This window comes from Polypterus senegalus, chromosome 3 (assembly GCF_016835505.1).
Source record: "Polypterus senegalus isolate Bchr_013 chromosome 3, ASM1683550v1, whole genome shotgun sequence".
Lineage (NCBI taxonomy): Eukaryota > Metazoa > Chordata > Cladistia > Polypteriformes > Polypteridae > Polypterus > Polypterus senegalus.
The window spans coordinates 160,965,496-160,986,675 of record NC_053156.1 but is presented as its reverse complement, the minus strand read 5'-3'; the positions used below and the strand labels follow the sequence as shown (position 1 = coordinate 160,986,675).

The 21,180-nt window shown below is 35.6% G+C and overlaps 1 protein-coding gene across 6 annotated transcripts in view; it reads left to right on the top strand.

Moving 5' to 3' along the window:
* The window catches only part of LOC120525664 (T-lymphoma invasion and metastasis-inducing protein 2-like), a 314,032-nt gene that overhangs the window by 258,176 nt on the left and 34,676 nt on the right, over positions 1 to 21,180 (top strand). For 5 of the 6 annotated variants that reach the window (XM_039748157.1, XM_039748156.1, XM_039748158.1 and 2 more), the window contains one exon: positions 2,384 to 2,481. In XM_039748157.1, coding sequence (XP_039604091.1) covers positions 2,384 to 2,481 — 98 coding nt within the window. Of the gene's footprint in view, positions 1 to 2,383; positions 2,482 to 5,669; positions 5,923 to 21,180 lie in introns of those variants that run through there. The other variant, XM_039748160.1, reaches the window with a different exon arrangement.

The window sequence follows — 21,180 nt, the reverse complement described above, 5'->3', positions numbered from 1 at the left end:
AGCGAACCCGGGTCTCCTAACTGCGAGGCAGCAGTGCTACCACTGCGCCAACATGTCGCCCTCTACTTTATTTTTATTTTTTTTATTTTTCTCCAACAAGCTTTAGTGCGACTCATCAAAGCAGAGTGTAATGCATGATTGATGCTCATGTGATTAAGAGTAGTATTTACAAAATGAATGAAGCAAAATTTTCTAATGATTTTTTTATTGGCTCAGAAAATGATGGGAGTGACTAGAACCAATGCATATGCTTGGTGCAAGGGGTCTCGGCATGTACAGTATTAAAAAGGTCAGTCTTTTAGATTACTTTATTCCCCTTTAAAAGCTGACATGAAGAGCAGAACAATGCAAAGCAACAGCTAGTTGGGTTTTGATTGGCTGTTGGAAAACTGTGTGTGTGGGATGTGTTGACGCCATCACAAGTTTTTTAAATAAAGGAAAGTAATTTTTTTTTTCATTCTAATTGGATATCCTGTGGTGATTGTTTAAAATATTTCAAATGGAGAGTAATGAAATATAGAGTAAAGGAGAATAGAATAACCAGACCATTGAGAAACCAAATATCTTTATATATAATTCACTAAGGCAAGACACCCATGGAAAGCACGCCGGAAGGGGCGTGGATTCACTAAGCCGCCGACAAGTAAGACACCTATGGCGCACGCAGGAAGGAGCCACGCCCACCAACTCCAAGGCCATTGGATACAACGACAACTCGCAGAGCCACGAGAGATACAAGTGCACAAATCAAAGTCGGACGTGAAGTGCAACATGCTTTTTGATAGTATGGAGGCTCTTGCAAACTAAAATTTTCATGAAAATACTAATATTAATGATCTTCTTAAGTATGCACATAGATGGTGCCTGTCTTTATACATTTAGGTGCTTATCTTGGTAAAGCATTAGGTCTCATCCCTACACCCTCTACTGCAAAGCTAAGGGAGACTGAGAATTTTGTTGAGACGACCATGTTACTTTGTTCTCATCTACATTGCATTGCTCTGGAAACTCGGTTTCTGTTTGGTTGTGTTAGAAAATGGTGGTGCTGAAGTTTTTAAATGCTTCATGGGTGCAGCATCTCAATCGCGCACTACTCACTACAGGAAGTCAATGAAGAAATTGAGAAAGACTGCACCTTCACATGCAGGTGCATCTCACCCCAATTACTTCACCAACTCCCTGCAGCTACGCGAGTGCGCCCATGAGGAACGAGCCAGCCAATGCATTACTTTAGTAAAACGGCCATTTTTTTTTTTAACCAAGAACCTGCTATACCACAAGTCAAAAGAAGCATGCACTTTATCAGAGTGAAGAGATGAGGTTGCAGTAGAGAGCCTTTGTCTGCTAGGGCACCTGATAAATAGTTTGGACTTTGACAAGTCCACTGAAGACTAGGCTCATTCCTGAAGTGAAAGGTATGATCTGTGAGGAGAGATTGAAGGAGCTGAACCTTTTGAGTTTAATCAAACGAAGATTAAGAGGTGACAAGATTGAATTATTTAAAATTATGAAAGCAATTAGTGCTGTAGATCCAGACTGTTTCTTTAAAATTAGTTCAACAAGAACACATAAACAGGGTTGCAAACTTAAGGGAAAATATTTGCACAAATGCTAGAAAGTTTTTCTTTGACGAGCCATAGACACATGGAGTAAATTACCAAGTAGTATGGTGGAGAGGCGGGTTTTAGCATCCTTCAGGTCTCGGCTTAATGGTTTTTGGACAATCTAGGTGAAAAGGATGAATACACTTGTTGGGGTGAGTGGTCTGTTCTTGTTACAATTGTTCTAAAAGTTCTAATGTAGCATAATGCAAAAAAACAAAAACAAAGACTTATTCCCTGTATGTAAACAGAGTTTTGTTCAGTTCTAGCCATGTGATTTGAAAAGTAAGCAGTGGTCTTTGAAAGTATTATATTTTGGCAATCATTGTTATCTACTACTTGGATATGAGGAAGCATAGTCTGTGTGGATATGGCAGCACCATATTTAAAGTAGTCTCATGGAGACATCCAGTTCTGTGAATTTTGAACTTTATTGGTTGAAAAGAACTCTCGTGACCTTTCTGTATACAAAAAGGTTTAACCTACTGCCAAATATGACTGTGTTTAGGGGATGAAGAACAAACCCTCCACAAAATGCATTTTAAAATGTATGTTTAGAATGATAATCAATCAGCTGCACTTTAATTATTTTAATATCATAAATATTGTAATATAAACTACAATGTTAAATATTATAAACATTTAGTCTAGAAAATGATTCTTGCATAAGTATTTAGTCTTTATTTAAGAACACATTATAGCTGTATGCATTGAAACATGCTGCTGCATTACAGAGACGCAGAATCCTGTTTGTTATGGTCACTCTTGTTTGTGTATTTTAGATGTCTCCAGAGTTCCTGATATTACAATCTTCGAAGTGAGGGACTTCACTGAAGACCATCTGGAGCAGGATAGAAAGCCAACTGATAACCACCAAAAGGTCAGAGCCTGTCACACTCCTGCCTCTTTGACTATGTTGGCCAGTGAACAAATGAACTGGCCTTATGTTGTGATATTTCTAGTTTATTCTGCAAATGTTTCTGGTTTAGTGTAGTTTTTTTACAGGAGTGGAATTAGATGGTATGATATGAATCATTGATCTTCATCATCCTGGGTGCAAAAGGGAAGACCAGTGTTACTAAATATGTCCTTAGAGATCTGCTTCATGACTAGGATTAGGGAGGATAATAGAGAAGACACAGCGATTGTGATTCCCCACCTCTTATTCCCCAGCTCAACCATTCATGTGGAATGTTGAGTCTGTTTTCATTAGTGTTTTCCACATAGAAGTGCCTTATTTTAACTACAGCAATATACAGACAATAATACGTACTGCTGAAATGTGAACAGTATTAACACTGGCTGAACCTCTAGTGGTGGTTTGCATTAATTGATCATTGTAATTAATAACAAATTAGTTTACCATTCATCCACTGACTAACCCAACATGGTACATGTAACTGTAGTATAATATTGTCTTAAAAAGTTGTTAGACATTGTTTTCATGCATCTGAGAACAAACCAAATAGGTCAGATTTTCACTGTCCCCCCTGAATGAAAAGGTAAATTTTCTTGATGGTTGTCACACTAAACAATTCACAAACATCCTGAAAATGAAAAGGTTTAAAATACAGTTTTTGGTGACTGATCTCAGCAATGCTGCATCTTTCAGATTACATACCAAAGGCATCTTTAGGGACAAGTGAGTAGCTGGAGACTGTAGAGTTAGTGTTTGGTTGGAGAATGCTGAAAGTTGTGCTTCTGTTAATTTTACTGAAACTACCCACAATTCAAAAATTAAGCCATGTTTATAACATTTACTAGAAGTCGAAGCAAGCACATACTGTCAGGCTAGCAGCCCACCCACCACTGCTACAATTTACTAGTACGAAAACACACGGGGTGCATCTTTGTGTCATGTGTTATTTTTCATAATTTGTGTGCATCAAAAGCATTCCACTGAGCTATTATAAGAGATAGATACAGTAGGTTTACTTAATTTACTTTAATGAAAAATGATGATAGATGTATGCATTTATATTTTCTGCAAAAAATGTGTGTTCAACCTTTCATTTTTGTAAATGGAACAAAATGAAATTAGGTTGAGTTATTGATGATCTGGGGGAGCCTTAGCCAGGATCACAGTTTTCATAAGTATATGTTTGCAATAGTTCTGTTAAAATTAAATATGGTATGTATTGACTTGTCCGGTGTGTTTCAGAAAGCTCTAATTAGATTTGTTTTTATTTTTTAATTGCTAAAGATCATTTTAATGTGGAGGCATTATGGATAAACAACTAAAATATAAATAAAAAGGTGGTTGGATCAGTTCCATGGATTACAAATACTTGTGGATATTTTCCATGCTTTGTACTTGTAAAGTGCCTTGAGAAGATGCTTCCTCTAGAAGTAAACTATATAAAAAGGAGGTAACTGCTTACAAAAATATTTTGAATTTAACAAATAATTTTGCTTATTTTGTTTGAATATCCTAAAAGTTTCCTGTCGTTGAACAAAACTATTCTCAGTAGGATTATGAAGCCATGTCTTTTTGTGTTGCAATAGACTATGAGGTTTAAGAGGAGATCTGTCTGGACCATAACATATGCAATGAGTGTGTTAACAAAGCATTGGAATGTGTATTACAAGCAGTAAGCAGCAGCTCCCGTCTTTTTATAGCACACTTCACACACTCTTTAAATTATTTTTTTTTTATATTTCAGAGTACATAGGGAGAAAGACTTTTCACACCATGTACAAACTTTAATGTCCCTATGCATGAGGCTTCAAATGGGGTAATGTGTCTGATATAACCAAGGTTTAAGTTTCCAGTGTATTCTGTGTTCCCTTCTTAGCTGTTGTTGAGATGTGTAAATGCAGCTTAGAGGATCACCAGGGTGCAATGAAAGAAGCTGAGGAAGGGTCAGAACAAAACAGACTACAAAAACTTTTCATACTGAGTTGTTGAGCTGGGAGTTGACATGCATTGGTGAGACCTTTGAAAATAAATTACAGCTCTCCTTTCTTAATTTAATTTGGTTTACTCTTTGGAATTTTATTATTTTCTTCTTGCTTATGTGTATTAGTACTGAAGTATCCCATTCTCTTTAAGTCAAAAATCAGCTGCCGTGTTCCTAAAGTGTGTGTAAGACCTACTTCTTCACTTGTGAATGTTGCGCTCAAAAAATGTTTGCAAACTTGAAATTGGGTAAACAATAATGAGAGCACATTGTTGTTGTTCTTGTGCAGCCATGGAGAGAGGATTATCTCATGGACATGGATCTTACTCATTTTTTACCCTTTCATCTCCCATAGTCTTGGAATAGCATTACAGGAATAATAGCTGATCAAAGCTTATTTTGGACGACTACTTTCTCTCACTCTGCCTTGCTCTTTGTTGCAAACATGCATCAAATGTGAAGATGAGCTACTTTCACAAGTGCTGTAGTTTACTAGGATCACAGGCAAAATAGGGTCTAGAAAGCTTGAAAAACTTGAACATCTTCTTATGTATTATTACTCAAGGGATCTGCTGTAGCATTATGATCAAAACAAGTTGACATTTCCTAAATGCTAAACTGAAAAATGAATGTGACAATATTGTTTTCTTTGCACATTACTGTGGGTTAGTAGTTTGTCTCTTTGTAAAACACATGAATGGTATGTCAAATAATTCAAGAATGGCATGCCAGGTGACAAGAGAAATGTTATGTCGTAGTAGCTTTCACTCTGAAATATTGCTGTTTAATTCCACACTGGCCACAATGCAATATTGCATTGAAGTGACTTGCACGCTGGCACAGCTGTAGGCTGGCTTAAGGCACTGGCGTCGTAGCTTTGTGAACACTATAATTTAATGGCTCATTACTTGGCTGCCTAGGCTGAAATTGCTTATTACTGTCAGGACTCCTTTTCTACCCTTGTCAGCTGCATTTTTAGTGAGTGAGTAATAGAGAGAGGCTACAGTACAATTAATAAATCATTATTCAAAATAAAAATGTGAGGTTTGTCTGAATAACCTAGATTGATAGATAATTTTGTATTTATATATATGACATTTCTGTAACCATAAGAGACAAAGAGCCAGACAAGTTTTGGGAAGAAAAATTAAAGTATTATTAGTGATGCCTAGGGTTTCCAAGATATCGGGCTTGTAATAGCCGTGCATTATTTAATTTGTATGCTGAAGTGTAGATCAAGGGCTTTGCTTGTCACAGCTTTAATATTTTGTTGTTTCTGGCCAACTGGGAGCACCCTTTTCACTATGATGCTTGCATCCACACCTGGACACATCACCACATTATAACCAGTGAGCCAAGATCACAAAGCCTCTAAGAGTGGAGCATTTTTCACAGTGGCTGAAAGCTACAGGGTTTGATTGGTAAGTAGCGGCTGGAATATGAAACAGTTTTGTGTTCATTTTTAAACATTGTGCAAAAAATGTTAAGTGAAAGCTGCAGAAATGAAAGAATTTGCCTGTGTGTGGGAGGGGAGGATAATAACTGAATTGCTAAGCTGAAGCAGCTTTTTATTTCTGTTTTTGTTTTCCTATCGAATACACGCTGTTGGAATTTTCTGTTTTTTTCTACATTTTCTGCATGTCTGTCTGATGATTCTCCTTCTTAACATTTTAAACACTATGCTACAAAAACTGTGTTTTGCATGTGGCTTGTTTAAAATCGTGTAACATGAAGGATGTTTATTTTAAATAGAGACTGAAGATCATGTTGTTAATGAGATAAATATGTTTTCTTCACACATGGTTTAAAATTTGTAAGGGGTTACTAAAATGCTTAATGCAAAAGACATTCTTGTGGGGGAGGTAGGTGAATGCATTTGTAGATTTATTCATTTGATTAAATTATGTATGTGTATAGAGTGTTAGTCTGTTGCTTTGCTTTTATTATTTTTCTTAGTGTTGCCTGTTTTGTAATGCATAATTTGAAGCAAAAATGCTGAATCAAACCATGTGCTGTTGAATATTGTAAAATTAACTGGAAGCATTACAGCGTTTTAGGATTGTTACAAAAAACACTTGTGTTTGTTGCTGAAAATGAATTATTTTTCTCAGCATGGTTGCTAAAGCAAATACCAGATATACAAAACATTCACAGTAATACTGTGTGAAACTCTTTCACCGTTTTGTAATTTACGTCCGAGTTTATGTAACATAACTTCTGCCACTGACCTACTAAATTAAAAAGAACCTTGTGTGGGCTTAGTAATTCTAAATCAAATATAATAAATTAGCCAGCCTTAATGTTCCATGTAGAAATATCAAAGGTCATAAAATTTAGAATAATGGAAAGAAAAGTTGATTATTCTGTAAAGGACTTTTCACTCCAGCATCATTCCTGAGTGCCTATGCGTGAGCGGTACACTTAACCATCACCAACACATATTCTTAGAAGTGGCCCATGGGCAGCTAAAGTTATGCAAGAATGGATTTGAACCTCAAGCTTGATGGTTCTACTGGACCTTAGACTGTAGACCATGCCACTTGCATTGGTTATGTAATATGTACACCCCCAGCCAAAAAAGTAAATAAATGACTGATGAAAGGTCTGGGTTTTACAGTTCAACATTATAGTTTTCAGATTAGTAGGATGGGTTTGTTTTTCATCTGTCAATCCTCCTTTTTTGCCATATTGTCATTAGAAGATGTATTTTAGAAAATAAATTGAAAGTTTAAGTGGGTTCACTAAAAGTGACATCAGTCTGTGCAAAGTAAATATTTGTATGTTTGATCTATATCCAGTAATTCAATATATCCAAAATACTACCCTAAAAAGCAGACTGAAGTCAAATTCCAGTTCTGTTGTCTGCAAAATATTTTTGTTGAGAGGTGTTTTGATTCCAACGCAGCACACACATTGAAAGGCATCTGTAAAACTCGCAAAGGCAGGCAAATCATTTGCCAGGGAATTTCAAAGTGTTTTTTTTTTCTTACTAGCTTGCCCTTTTTCTTTGTTTCTGTTTTTTTCACATCACACATTTTCTTGCATTTTGTATTTAACATTTAACACAAGAAAACCCAAGACTTGGTTACAGACTCTACATTATTGGCTAATTTGTTTCACTGTAATCATCTAATTGTTGATTTATGATGACTGACTTGCACCCTCGACAACACTGATTTGGATTGGGTAGGTTTGAGAATGTTATGTTCATTAGAAATATGGAGGTGGCTCATTGTAATGCAAAAGTCATTTTTGGTTATTAAATTCAGATTTACTGTTATTAGTAATACTCAAAATAAATTATGTTTAGCTCACCAGCTGTCTCAGGACACTATTTTGAATGATTGGTCCTGAGGCTGCACATTTGAAGTTACATTTTGAAGTTTTTTTCCATGATGAGACTGACTAAAGGATAGAGGCAGAAGCAGGTCTCTCCATGTGTGAAACAGCAATGGCAAATACCTAATTTTTAATTTGTTTTTAGTGACAATCAATAGTATCTACTTAAGGAACTACTTTTTCTTTTAAACCATAACTCTTGCTGCTGGAGTAATTTTCTTGTCATTGTATCCATCTGCTGTGTGGCTCCCTCTAAAGTGTTGCACCTCAATACCTGCAAGTGTATGATTAAATGTTTGTACAGTACATTTGTACGAAATATATTTATGCTAGGTTAACACCAAACTTTCACCTTTTGCTTGTAAATGTTTTAACTTTATAACTATTATATTAATCAGCCCTTGCAAGAATTAATGGACAATAGAACATATATCATGCATAAACACACATTTTTAACTGCAACATTTTGTTGAACCACTGCAGTATGTGATTATTTAACCCCTGTTGGTTGTAATTTGCAGTCATTGTAAAGGTATGGTTAAAGGATGTGTCAAAGTGAGCTACACATCTTTTTTTTTTTGCTGTTAGGGAAAAAAATGTATTTTGTTTGTAGAACCAGTGCAGATTGTACTCCATGCAGACATGTAGTAAGCCAGATTTGGAGAAGCCATCAATATGTTGTGGTTAGTGCTGCTGCTTCACAGCTCCAGAGTCCTTGATTTGAATCCTGACTTGATTACTGCCTGCTTGGAGCTTGCAAATTCATCTCAGTTTGCATGAACTCTGTTCCAAAAGACAACACTTTTTCTCTCCCATCCCAACGACATCCAGATTAGGTCAAATGTCAACTTTCTGTTGGTCTGTTTTGAGTATATGGGTGGGTATGCATTACTATGTGTAACCTGGAATAGAGTGGTACCTAGTTCAGGGTTTGTTGCCAATAGGATAGGCACTGGCTTCTCACAATTCTAAATTAGATCAATGAATTAGATGAAAGGATAATTAAGGGTGCATATCAGTCAGTGTCAATCTGTATAATGTTATGTTTTAAGCAATCTTTGCACTGCCAAGAAATGACTTATTCTACAACCAGTGTCTCATTTGCCATACTCTTTAACATTTGGCTTTGGGTAGAGTGGTGCATTCTGTGTGGTTGTGATTGCATCTTATACTACATTTTTAGCCTGTTTAAGGTCAAAAAATGTCTATGTTGCTATAAGAAGTGTTTCATAGAGCCAGAGGCTATAATGGAAGTAACACTAGAAAAGAGGAATTAACACCCAAATACATATCTGCATTCACACATGGATTGTAATGTTAACCCCACACTTTCACCAAGAAAGACAAGATTAAACAAAGCTTCAAATGTCATGACATAAGTCTGCTTGGTCTTCCACACTTTTGTCAAATTGAGTTTTAGTAGTGTATAAATATTCTTGCTACATGTATCCTATCCACGGCATTTCCTGTCTGATGGTGTTGGATTAGCAACTCCAACACCCTAAAAAAGCAGGAATCAGGGTAACTTACTTCAGGAACATGGGTGAATAGATGGAGACGTATCCATTCTTACTGCTGTGCTACTGTTATGCTCTTGAATAATCAGTAAGGTTAACAAAATATAATTTAATACTTTCTTGGTTGTGATTCAGTTACTGTTGCTCTGTTTGCTATCGTGTTAAACACAATCACACCTGCATCATTTTCAATCAAGAGGATTATTGACATTCTAAAAATGTAAGCATATTTGAAATTGTGTTTCTTTCTTCTAAGGTCTTATAGCATAATGAATGATAAAGACATATTTATTACACTTACCATTTTTCCATACTGAAAATTATTCCATTTATTGAATTTGATGATGGTTGTTTACCTAGAGCTGGTAACTTTTACCAGTGGAACACTGCCAGGCTGTGCAACTTGCCCAGACAAGTGCATGGAGATTGAACTCTCTCAGTGTGGTTTATAGGTCAACTCCTTACCTGGGCAGTGTGAATTAATAGCTCAAGCATCAAACTTTGAACAAGAAAGCTTCCAGTTCAATCCCCACATCTGAATCTCTTTGTGATCCAGAGCAAGTCCCTTAACCTGGCTGTACTCCAGTTGTAAAAAATAAATAAATAAATACATTTTTAAAAAAAAAAAAAAAAGTCTATTTGGGATCCTGATCTTGTACGTCACTAAAGAATAATCAGTAATTAAATGCCTATTTGTCTGTCTGTCTAGCTGTCCATGTAGAATTCTACAAAGTAAAAAGTATGTGAAACCCTAGGAATTATCTACATTTATGTCTAATTCACATATAAAACATGGTTGTATCTTTGTCAGTCACAGTAATGAACAAACATAGTCTCCTATAACTAAAGATACACAGATTTTCAGAGAATTTTTGACCAAATTGAATAAATCATTCAAAATCTGAAACTGAAGGTTGGAAAAAGTAATTGAACCCTAAGCTCATTGCAGTCAGAATTTAACACACCTGGAGTCCATTTAATGAAACGGGTTCAGAGGTGTGGCCTAGAATTACTTTGATTGATAAAAAACACTATAAAGTTTGTGTTTGAGCTTTCGACAAGAAGCATATCCAGATGGGAATCATGCCTCGCACAAAAGAGCTGTCTGAAGAGCTACGATCGAGAATTGTTAAAAAGGCTGGAAAGAGTTACAAAGTCATCTCAAAGATTTTAGATTTTCATCAGTCTACTGTTAGGCAAGTTGTCTATAAATGGAGACAATTTGGTATTGTGGCTACTCTGCCTAGAAGTGGGCCTCCTGCCAAGATGACCCCAAAGAGCACAATGCAAAGTCAGCAATGAGGTAAAGAAGAACCCTAGAGTGACAGCAAAGGACTTGAAATCATTAGAACTGGCTAACATTTCTGTGCATGAGTCAACTATATGCAAAGCATTGAACAAGAAAGGAGGCCATGGCAGGACACCAAGAAGTAAGCCACTGCTATGAAAAAAGAACATTGCTGAACGCCTGAAGTTTGTGAAAATGCACTTGGACACTACACAATGGTACTGGGAAAATGTTTTGTGGAGTGATGAAACCAAAATTATACTATTTGGGAGGAACAAGTAGAACTTCATTTGGTGTAAAAAGAGCACTGCATATCAACATCAAAACATCATCCCTACAGTAAAGTATGGTGGAAGGAACATCATGATTTGGGCCCGCTTTGCTGCATCAGGGCCCAAAGAGCTTACTATCATTGAGGGGAAAATAAATTCACAAGTTTACCAACAAATTCTCCAGGATAATTTGAGGGTGTCTGTCTGTTTGTCAACTTAAGCTCAGAAGAGGCTGGGTGATGCAACAGGACAATGACTCCAAACATCTCAGCAAATCCACAGCACAATGGCTACAGAAGAACAAACTCCACCTTTTGGAGTGGCCCAGTCAGAGCCCAGATCTCAATCCTATTGAGATGCTGTGGACTGACTTGAATTGAGCCATACACAGAAGACAACCAAAGAATATGGAAGAGTTAAGGCAGTTCTGCAGGTAAGAATGGGCTAAAATTCCCCCTGCACAATGTGCAGGTCTGATCTGCAGTTACAGGAAGCGCCTGGTTGAGGTCATTGCTGCCAAAGGAGGCTCAACCAGTTATTAAATCCCAAAGTTCACTTAGTTTTTCCACTACCACTGTGAACGTTGAATGCGTTTGTAAAATAAAGACATGAAAGAGTAGAATTTTTTGTGTGTCACTGGCTTAAGCTCATTGTGTATATCAGTATCTGTGACCTAGATGAAGATCAGATCACTTTTTATGACCAATTCATGCAGTAAACCAGATAATTCCAAAGGATTCACATACTTTTTACTGTGACTGTAAGTAATGTCCGTCTGTCATGCAAATATATGTGAACCTCAGTCTTGGTCTTAATGGAGATTGAGAACTTAAGAAGTGATATGCTATGCCCCACAAATTGAAGGTGTGGTCTACCTCGAGCCATGTAGTTGGGCTTCAGGTCTTCCTCGCAGCTACAGCACTCTGTGGCTAATAGGAAAAGAACAGCGATAATATCTGCTGACAGTGAAGCACATTGCACTGTCCAACCAATTGTTTTCATGACAAAAAGTCCTACAAGTACAACAAAGTCATACACGACCAAAGAATCAGACGTGCAGGTTAATGTAATTGGGCGTTGATTCCTTCCCTAAGCAACAGTGTTGTGAGATCGCTAAAAAGAACCACATCAATATCTGTTGAAAGTGAAACACATTGCACAGGTTGACTGATCATTTTCACTGCAAATTCAAGTCATATGCTCTGTTTGCAAAAGACAGTCATACACTCTTAAGAGGTGATGGCACGCTTGCCAGATTTACCTGGGTTATGTTTCATAAGAAGAGCATGAACCACCTTCCTTTGAGGACTGGAGGTCCAAGTGCTTTCTAGTTTGCAAAATTTTATGAAGCTTCATGCAAGGCATTTACAAGCATATTGCAGTTTGTTAGTGCCAAGGGTGTTTCGACATGTCTACATTTTCAGGTGTTTACAACCAACCACTTAGCAATTGTAAACCTTGCAACAAGAGTCCAATGTTGAGCCATAGTTGGATTATTCCTCTCAATTGGCTGAAAACCATTCCTCATTGATTTTTTTTTTAACTAAATCCTGAAGTATTAGTGAGTGTAGGATTTTGAAGGTGCTTTCTATACAAACAAGTGCATCCAGTATTTTTTGTTTTTTTATTCATAGGTTACAGTGCCTGCCAAAGCAAAATGAGCTGTAAATCCTTCCACTTAACATATGGTATGGAGATAGCTAATAATCCTGGCTTACTGTACATTGCAACGTCTGCTTCTGTGTGTGCCTCTCAATAAGGGGGTGAAACAGTTGTTCATGTCATTTAGCTTGGATTATTTACTTACTCTCTTAGTTGAGCCAAGGGAAAAATCAGAATCTTGTATGTGTCGTAGTTGGTCAAAAAAGTCTGCCATTGTCGAGTAAGCGGTTGGCTCATAGCATTTTATACTACAGTAAACACTGCAGGAGATATGATGTTGTGCTGTGTTCTGCCTGAAGACATAGCTGAGAAGCGGCTGTTTTTGCACTTGACAGTTTCAGGGATAAGAAAGTCATTAAAGAGTAAACTCGCTGGTCTAGTGGAAGATGGAACATTCTGCATCATCTGTAGGAAATCGTCTGAAACTCCACTTTTGGTATGTACACTTTTTTTTGACGTAGTTGGTCTGTACTGTTATGGCTTATTATGTGTGTGTTTTTTATCATTTTATATTCAAGATAAAAAGGTAGCATTGTATAGGTTGGGCACATTGCTAGTAACATGCTGCCTGTTAATTAGTTGGATTTTATTGTGTAATGCATAATAGGTTTTTGTTCATTTTGTCATTGATTTTTTGTCATTTTAGTTTTGATTATTTTTTATTTAGTTAAAAGAATTTCTCTTTTAAGAAACAGTATGCATGTTAGTTATCAGAAACCTCAATTATAGTCGATGATTGTTGCACAGTTTGCAAAGCAAATTTCAGGATGTAGTAGCTACACATCTTTTTTTAATACATAATATATATTCATTTGGAGTGCAAATGTGTGCAGTTGCCTCCCAATGGGCCAGTGAACCAGTGTCTCAACAGTACTTGTGTTTGATTCTGCCAGGGCTGCACTGCAAATGAATTAGCAGACTTAGAAAATGGAGAATGAGTACATTATTTGTATGTAGAGTAATTCTGAGGGGTAATGTGCAATGGTTGGTGGTGTTGCCTAACAGCTGCAAAAGACTGTGCTTCAATTCCAGCTTGGTCACTCATTGTGTACCATACGATTCTTACCTTGTTTTGTGTGGGTTATCTTGGGCTACTCAAATTTTCCTACCATATCTCAAAACCTTGTGTGTCAAGTTAATTTTCGACTATAAACTGAGGGAGTAGGTGTATGTGAGGGTGCCTCTCAGTGGTTGATTGCTCCCTTGTCTCTGATGCAGGAATACACTGTGATCCTATATTTGAATTATTCTGGTCCAGAAGATGAATGGACAAAAGATGTTTTGATTTTTTTAAGTCTATCCTGCCATCTTTATTAGTTTCCTCCTGCTTTTGTGTGATCACACATTACTTAAACTGTTGTAGAAATGAAACAGTTGGAATGTTAACAAGAGTTCAGCCAGAATCCTTAAAATATAGGTTACAAATCAGCTTTATAGGCCGGTAATGACGCTTGCGCTATGTGTGGCCAAATTGTACCACCTGCTAAGTAATGTTAACATCAAAATTGCTTTCTTATTGAAAAATGGCATTGCTGAGTCACAGTAAAACCATTTTTATACTTGCAAGTTATTTTAAATGTTGTCTTTGTAAAATATTGCCATTGGATTAGCTATTTTACTTAAAGACTTGGATTCAAATGTAATCCTTGAGAAAGCTCAATGAGATTACTGCTGATTACCCTACTAAGCAAGATGGTGCTTTAGCAGTACATTAATTTACAGTATCTGTGTATACAACATATGCAAAGATTGATTTAAATTCAGTTAGGTACTATGGTATTTCCCTCCTGTGCACTCTTAATTTTATTTTGGGTAGGTCAGAAGTGCAGTACCTGTTTTTATTTTTATTTTGTTTTCTTTGTCACACTCTTTACTGAGTATCAGATCACAGTACTAAAGAAAGGTTCAAAATAATTGTAATTGCAGTATAATAGTTATATACTGATTTATTTAACTCTTAAGATTATTTTTCTAAAATGCTTATTACTTGATAGCATAATTTGAGTTTGCTGTTTTCAGAATGGTCCATTTGTGTGCATCTTCACCCTCACAGTTTCAGTTTATTGGAATCAGTGAAATAATGATAGTAATTTGGCCCTCGCAGATCTATAACAACACTTTACATTTAACAGTTCCCAATATATCCAGTACAGTATGGGCTATCCAGATATTGTCATTGAGAGACTGCATTTAGGGTATTTATTGCTTAAAGAGAGAACTTTTTTTGTGAATTCTATAAGCATTGACTTTAGTAATCCTGAAAGGCAGTACAAAAAACAGATATCCTGGGATACTATGGTCCTTAACTTATTGTTAAGTTCAGTTCCAGAACTGTAATGCCTTTTATTCAGAATGCAGCAATTGGTGCATCATGGATCGATTAATCCACTCTAAAAGACATACAAAAATGTAGTCAATCACCTTTGGAAACAATGGCACTAGTGGTCTTTCTTAATTACTGCATTTGCATAGTTTGACCAGGCTAGGTGACTAATGTTAAGAGTCTCCAGAAACAGCTGACCATCTTCACTGCATACTCAGCAATATGGTCTCTTCCCTTTTTTCTGATATCAGCGCCCAGTTCCTTGTTTTTTAATTTATTTCTCACGTGGTCATTATTATGGTTTATTTTATTGAATTGATGTTTTTAGAGCTAAAACTAGCCATACGGCTGTGAGCTCCCAGCCCTAGATATCTCTTATGTTGAGGTCCAGCATGGGTGTTGGATGATATATTAGGAGATATGCCAGTCTGCATACTGAGAACTGCCAGTTAGAAAATCTAAAATCCAATTACGATAGAGGTGCTGAGACCCTGGTCCATGAGCTTGATGATCAGCTAATACTAGTGAGAAGAATAGGCAGAGATTTAAGGCTATAAATAGTCTAGAACCAACATGACAACCCTGAAGTGCAGCAGTAACAATTTAAAATTGCCTGTAGACCAGTAACAATTTGATCAATCAGTCATCTGACTACCATTCTGAAGGTGATTTACAAACCACAAAAGAATCCAAACCATTCAAAAGACAACACATTTCAATACAAGTTAAATTAGTGACATGACAGATAATGGGAATAAACATTATAGAGAGTCTACGAATTTGACAAAGGGGACTGGAGTTGTGGGGAAAATAGAAATGAACTGATAGTCAGGATATGTGCCCTCATGGATAGAGAATTCTAAAAAATGTGAATATGTGGCAAACAGAGATCCATCTTGGGGCTTTACAGTGGTGAGAATGGTGGCTTTAAAATATCTTTGAGAAATGTTCATAATAAGGAGTTTGAGATGATCAGAATTACCATAGTTAAGGCCTTAACAGTTACTTAAAGAGCAGTTCCTTACATTGTTGAAATAGCTATGTAGTTGAGCCAGTAGAGGGTTAATAAGTGAATTTACTTTCGACCAAGCAAGTAATCAGTGAGTACTATTTTTTGAGTCTGGTAATGAAGACTTTATACTAAACAGTCAAATTTATAAAGTTTTGTTACAAATTCCTCAATAGGCAAAACAACTCTTATCAAGGTAACTGCAATGAATGTTAAGGGACCTTGTCTGTCCCAGTGTATGAGTGATTTCTACTGATCATATAACATCCTTTTGTGGTTTCATTCTTTCAATGCTAGTGATACTCTGTAAAACTTTTCTCATGCTTCTCTTGTTGTGACACAACCTATTACAAATACTACCAACCGGCCTGCTTGGTATTAAAGACATTCTCTTCCTTTGTAAATTTCAATGTCACTATTCATTGTAGAGGCCAAAAGAACGAAAAAAACGTATCACATTTTTCTTAAAGTGTTACAAATAATTGATGTATCATGTCATAAAATAAGCCTCTTTAATATAACATAAAAATGTGAAATAACAGTCAGATAGTTTGAATGAAGTCTTACTATTTATTTCCAATAAGTATTGTTGGTAGTATAAATTATACTGTTGAGTTTTAATTGTAATTGATAACCTCAAAATTTTCATTGGTTTCTGCATTTTCTTCGAAATTAAATATTTCTGTTAGTGAACCTGTTCTCTTTTTCAGGGTGGCAAATTTTATTCCTCCTGCTTTTCCCATAGCCTCCAAAATCAAGCAAAACAGACTTGCTTATGGGTTTTTGTTCATCTTGTATAATTATGGCAATATTATCTCTACAATGTCGGAAAATAGCTATAACTATGGAAAAAGTGGGGATGTAAAGTGATACCATATCATGGAATTCCCAAGTCCACTTAAATTAGCCTGAGGCATCCTTCTACTACAGAATTCTGCAGCCTGTGTCAATGTTATGGCTTATAAAGGGAATTGGTCCTTGTATGTATTGACGATGAGTAAATGAATATCTGAAGATATATTTGCTCTATAGCTTTAAGGTTATCATTGAGAGTTTCTTTAGATTGCCAGGCACAACTCTTAAATGGCTTACTTATTAAATATGATTTAATAAATACATATATGTACAGTGCTAACTGATTCCTGTACACTGTTATCTATGGTGTCCTTTGGTGTTGCTTTGTTTATGTTGCCAGTAGCATAAGTAGTACATGGAGCTGCTGGAAAGTAAAGCTGCTCTGGGGGGTAAATGTTAACATTATACAAAGTTCTTGTCTGTTTCACCTACATTTTTATCACTCTTTAATTTAATATTGTTTTTTTATCAGTATGCTGCTGCTGGAGTATGTGAATTTCCCCTTGGGATTAATAAAGTATCTATCTATCTAGTATTATTATTGTCAAGTAAACACAGTACAGTGAAATTTTTACTTGCATGAATGACAAACATGCAGCATGGTGTATATAATTATATAATTTTGAAAAAAGTTAATGTCAATTAATATATAACAAAATGTACATTCTTTGTATGTGAATACTTTATTGGGTTTTGTTTTAACTATATTATTTGTAAATTTGCAGTTATACAGTTAGGTAAATAAATATTAGAACAGAGACAACTTTTTTCTAATTTTGGTTCTGTACATTACCACAATGAATTTTAAATGAAACAACTCAGATGCAGTTGAAGTGCAAACTTTCAGCTTTAATTCAGTGGGCTGAAGAAAAAGATTGCATAGTTGTGAGGCAACTAAAGTATTTTTTAACACAATCCCTTTATTTCAGGGACTCAAAAGTAATTGTACAAATTAAATAACTGGAAATAAAAATGTTCATTTCTAATACTGGGTTGAAAACCCTTTGCTGGAAATGACAGCCTGAAGTCTTGAACTCATGGACATCACCAGATGCTGGGTTTCCTCCTTTTTAATGCTTTGCCAGGCCTTTACTGCAGCGGCTTTCAGTTGCTGTTGTTTCATTTAAAATTCATTGTGGTAATGTACAGAACCAAAATCAGAAAAAAGTTGTCTCTGTCCAAATATTTATGGACCTAACTGTATATCAAGTTATAATGAAAACATGCTGTAAGCACTTAGTTGAATGTATTTGATACTTCATCAAAGAGTCAGTTACCATATTTTCGTTTAATAAATATTTTATAACAATCAGCCAGATTTAAAAATAACAACAGAATTAAATTTTATGTGTTAGTCAACTACATTAAAAATGCATTTTAATAGACCAATACAAAGTCGTATATTTAAAATGTAGCCCAAATAGGCTTGTGGTGGCATAATAGCTTTCACAGACAGCAGATACCAATCAAGTGATATAAAAATGTTATTGATTGATGTGCTATTGTTAGTTGTGAGCAGTCTGTGAATAACTGTAGTCCAAATTTATTAAACATAACATTTTTAAAATGAGTACCTAAAACTGCTGCTTTAGATCAAGATGGAGTGAAGTTTTGAAGTTCTGCCAAAAAATTATAGTGTCAAAGAAATATGGAATCATTATAATGTGCAGGTAATGTAGCCATGAGGTTACATAAATGCTGAGTAAATACTTTGTCGCTCAATGTTTACAGAAAAAAGAGCATTACATTTACTTCTAGATATTAAATCAGCAGCACAAGTAAGCGAGTATAGCAGAGGTGCGGCTTGTGCACGACTCTCCCAGAACCTTGTACTGGAGATTCATTTCAGGAGTGGCCCTCAGACAAGTAAAAGTGGTAAATATACAAGCTGACCTCTCTCAAGTTAAATTAGAAACAGTAATCTGTAACTGAAGCCATACAAATTGTTTCTTTGTGCTAAAACAGACAAGTTTGAAAATGCTTTTCAAGGACAGATTTTGAAATTTAAAACATTTGTACAGCACACTTTATTTGAGATACCTCAATGAAAACTGAAATTTTACAACAAATTATCTTAAAGAGTAAATGTGCCAAATTGTAATTAAAAAATGAGTCTACTGTGGGCCAAGTTGTTTCACACAGACAGACAGACAGGGCAACTGCAGTTGGTGCTTTTCACATAATATGCAGGCCCACCCAAACATGGAAATTTTTTCATAAAAAGTTATTATACCAATAGTTACAACATAGAATACTTTGCAGTAATGGTTTTAGAAAGCTCTTGTCTTTCATTTCAAAATGCATCCAAATACAACTGAACTCTTTTGCTTCAGTTGTGAATTACAGGGCAACCTATCAGATCCTTATAATTCACTCACACTGGGCCATTTTTGAGTTGCAGCATGCTGTTCATGGTTCAGTGCTGGAACTAGATTTATTTTCTTTATATATTACCATTAGAAGATGCTACTATTGGGAAAAAAAACTACACAATAAATGGTACCTCATATGAGAAAACGGACTGAGATTTAAGCTTGCAGAACTGGCAATACAACCTACTACAAGCCACTGGAACGCAATCTTTATCTTATATGCTATGCACTACGACCAAATAATACTTGTAGGTTTGTTGATATTTAGCCCCAAAGATCCCATTCTCATCAGTTTTCCCTGTCTTAAGATGTGCAGTCCTACCAGTTTCTTAATTAGTGTATAATTTGCCATAACAAATTATGACTTACGTTAAAGAATTCTATTGTTTCTAACTGACGCATCTTCCAAGACCATGGGTACTCAATTAAGGTCCTGGAGTCTGTTTCGTAATAAGAAGCAAGGCCTAACAGATAATGGAAGTTGGTATTTAATTATATGGTGTCTTAGTCCTTTCGTTCTTCCAAGATAAAACTTGTATTTTTTATTTGTCTTCTGAAAACTTAATACAATGTTTTGAAATAAATTAGATAGAAGGGAAGAACCACAAAACATGGATAAACATGGATACTTCATGATGTATATACACAGGTTTCAAAGGAAGCATGTTAGCTGGAGAACTGGTGGTTCCTTTGTCTTTTGCATTTCATTATTAATAGATGGCTAGTTAAGAAAACAGGCAACAATTTAAATTTGAATGCAGCTATTTAAAACTAAAATAGGAAATGAAAGGTTCTGAATTGTAGCAAGCAAGTTAGCTATGCCCCAAAAATACTGCTTTATTAGTAAATACTACTTAAGAAACTGGTTAAAGTGAAAACCTGCAGCCACTGTGGACCTCCAGGACCATAATTAAGCAACCCTGGCAAAGACTGTTACTGGTAGACTGCATTTTATATTGTCCACTTTAATTATTTAGGAGGCAAGAAAAAGAGCATGCAGGAAAATAAATATGTACTGCGGAGGAAAAAAAAATGATGATTGCCATTCACACCCACACAACCTTTGCTGAACATTGCCTACACAAAAAAAAAAGCTGTATCAAAAGAAACAAGGGTATAATACATTTTAAGGCAAAAAACAAACAACATACATCTTTGAAATTTTATACATATTACAGACTAAGAACAGGCACTAGAAAACAAAATGTTAAGTACACAGGTTTTCTAAATACTGTAGTTTTAAGTATCAAAATGGGATACTGTATAGATCTCATACAGTACGCCAGACATGCACAAGGCCAATACCCAAAATTTAGACTTTAAACATTGAGGAAAAAGGAATGTACACTATACAAACTGCAAATAAAAGAAGAAATGGACTATATATTTTTATATACATATGTATAAAAGGTGGTGCTGCTCATCATCTAATGTAGGACACTAATGAAAGAATTATGGCTGAACACAATCCACCTATGTAACTATACAACCTTTAAGTAAGCAAATTCTACAAGCCATGCTCTTAAAACTTGAAAACTAATTTAATTAATGCAGTTTGTCTTAGCTATTAGTGTAATCTCAAATTGCTAACAGTGCAGTTTTACTCCAAACAATCTGCACAATTTTCTTTACACTTTACAATTATTAAGAAGTGGGGGTAGTGGTTGACATCTAATTTAGTACAATTTGCCCACGGTGAGTGTTTATTATGAACAAATTGGTTTAACAAAGTATTTACAGAGGAATGAGAAAACAATGTTGAGGTCTGAGAGATACAAATCCACTCTACTCTGTGTACCTTTCAATTAAATTTCATATTTCAATAACATCAACAATTCACTAAGTAAAGTAAAAATCTGTTCCACTCTGAGTCCAAGACCATCTACTACTGACGCAAGTAATCTGAGAACTCAGTTAACCAAAATCTGTGAACCTATAGGACTGTGCTTGAAAACTTTACCAATTAGAGAGAGCACAAACTGTAATAACCGTAAAAGACTCCAACAGTGTAAATACAAACAACCAAATCACTGGCACAACAC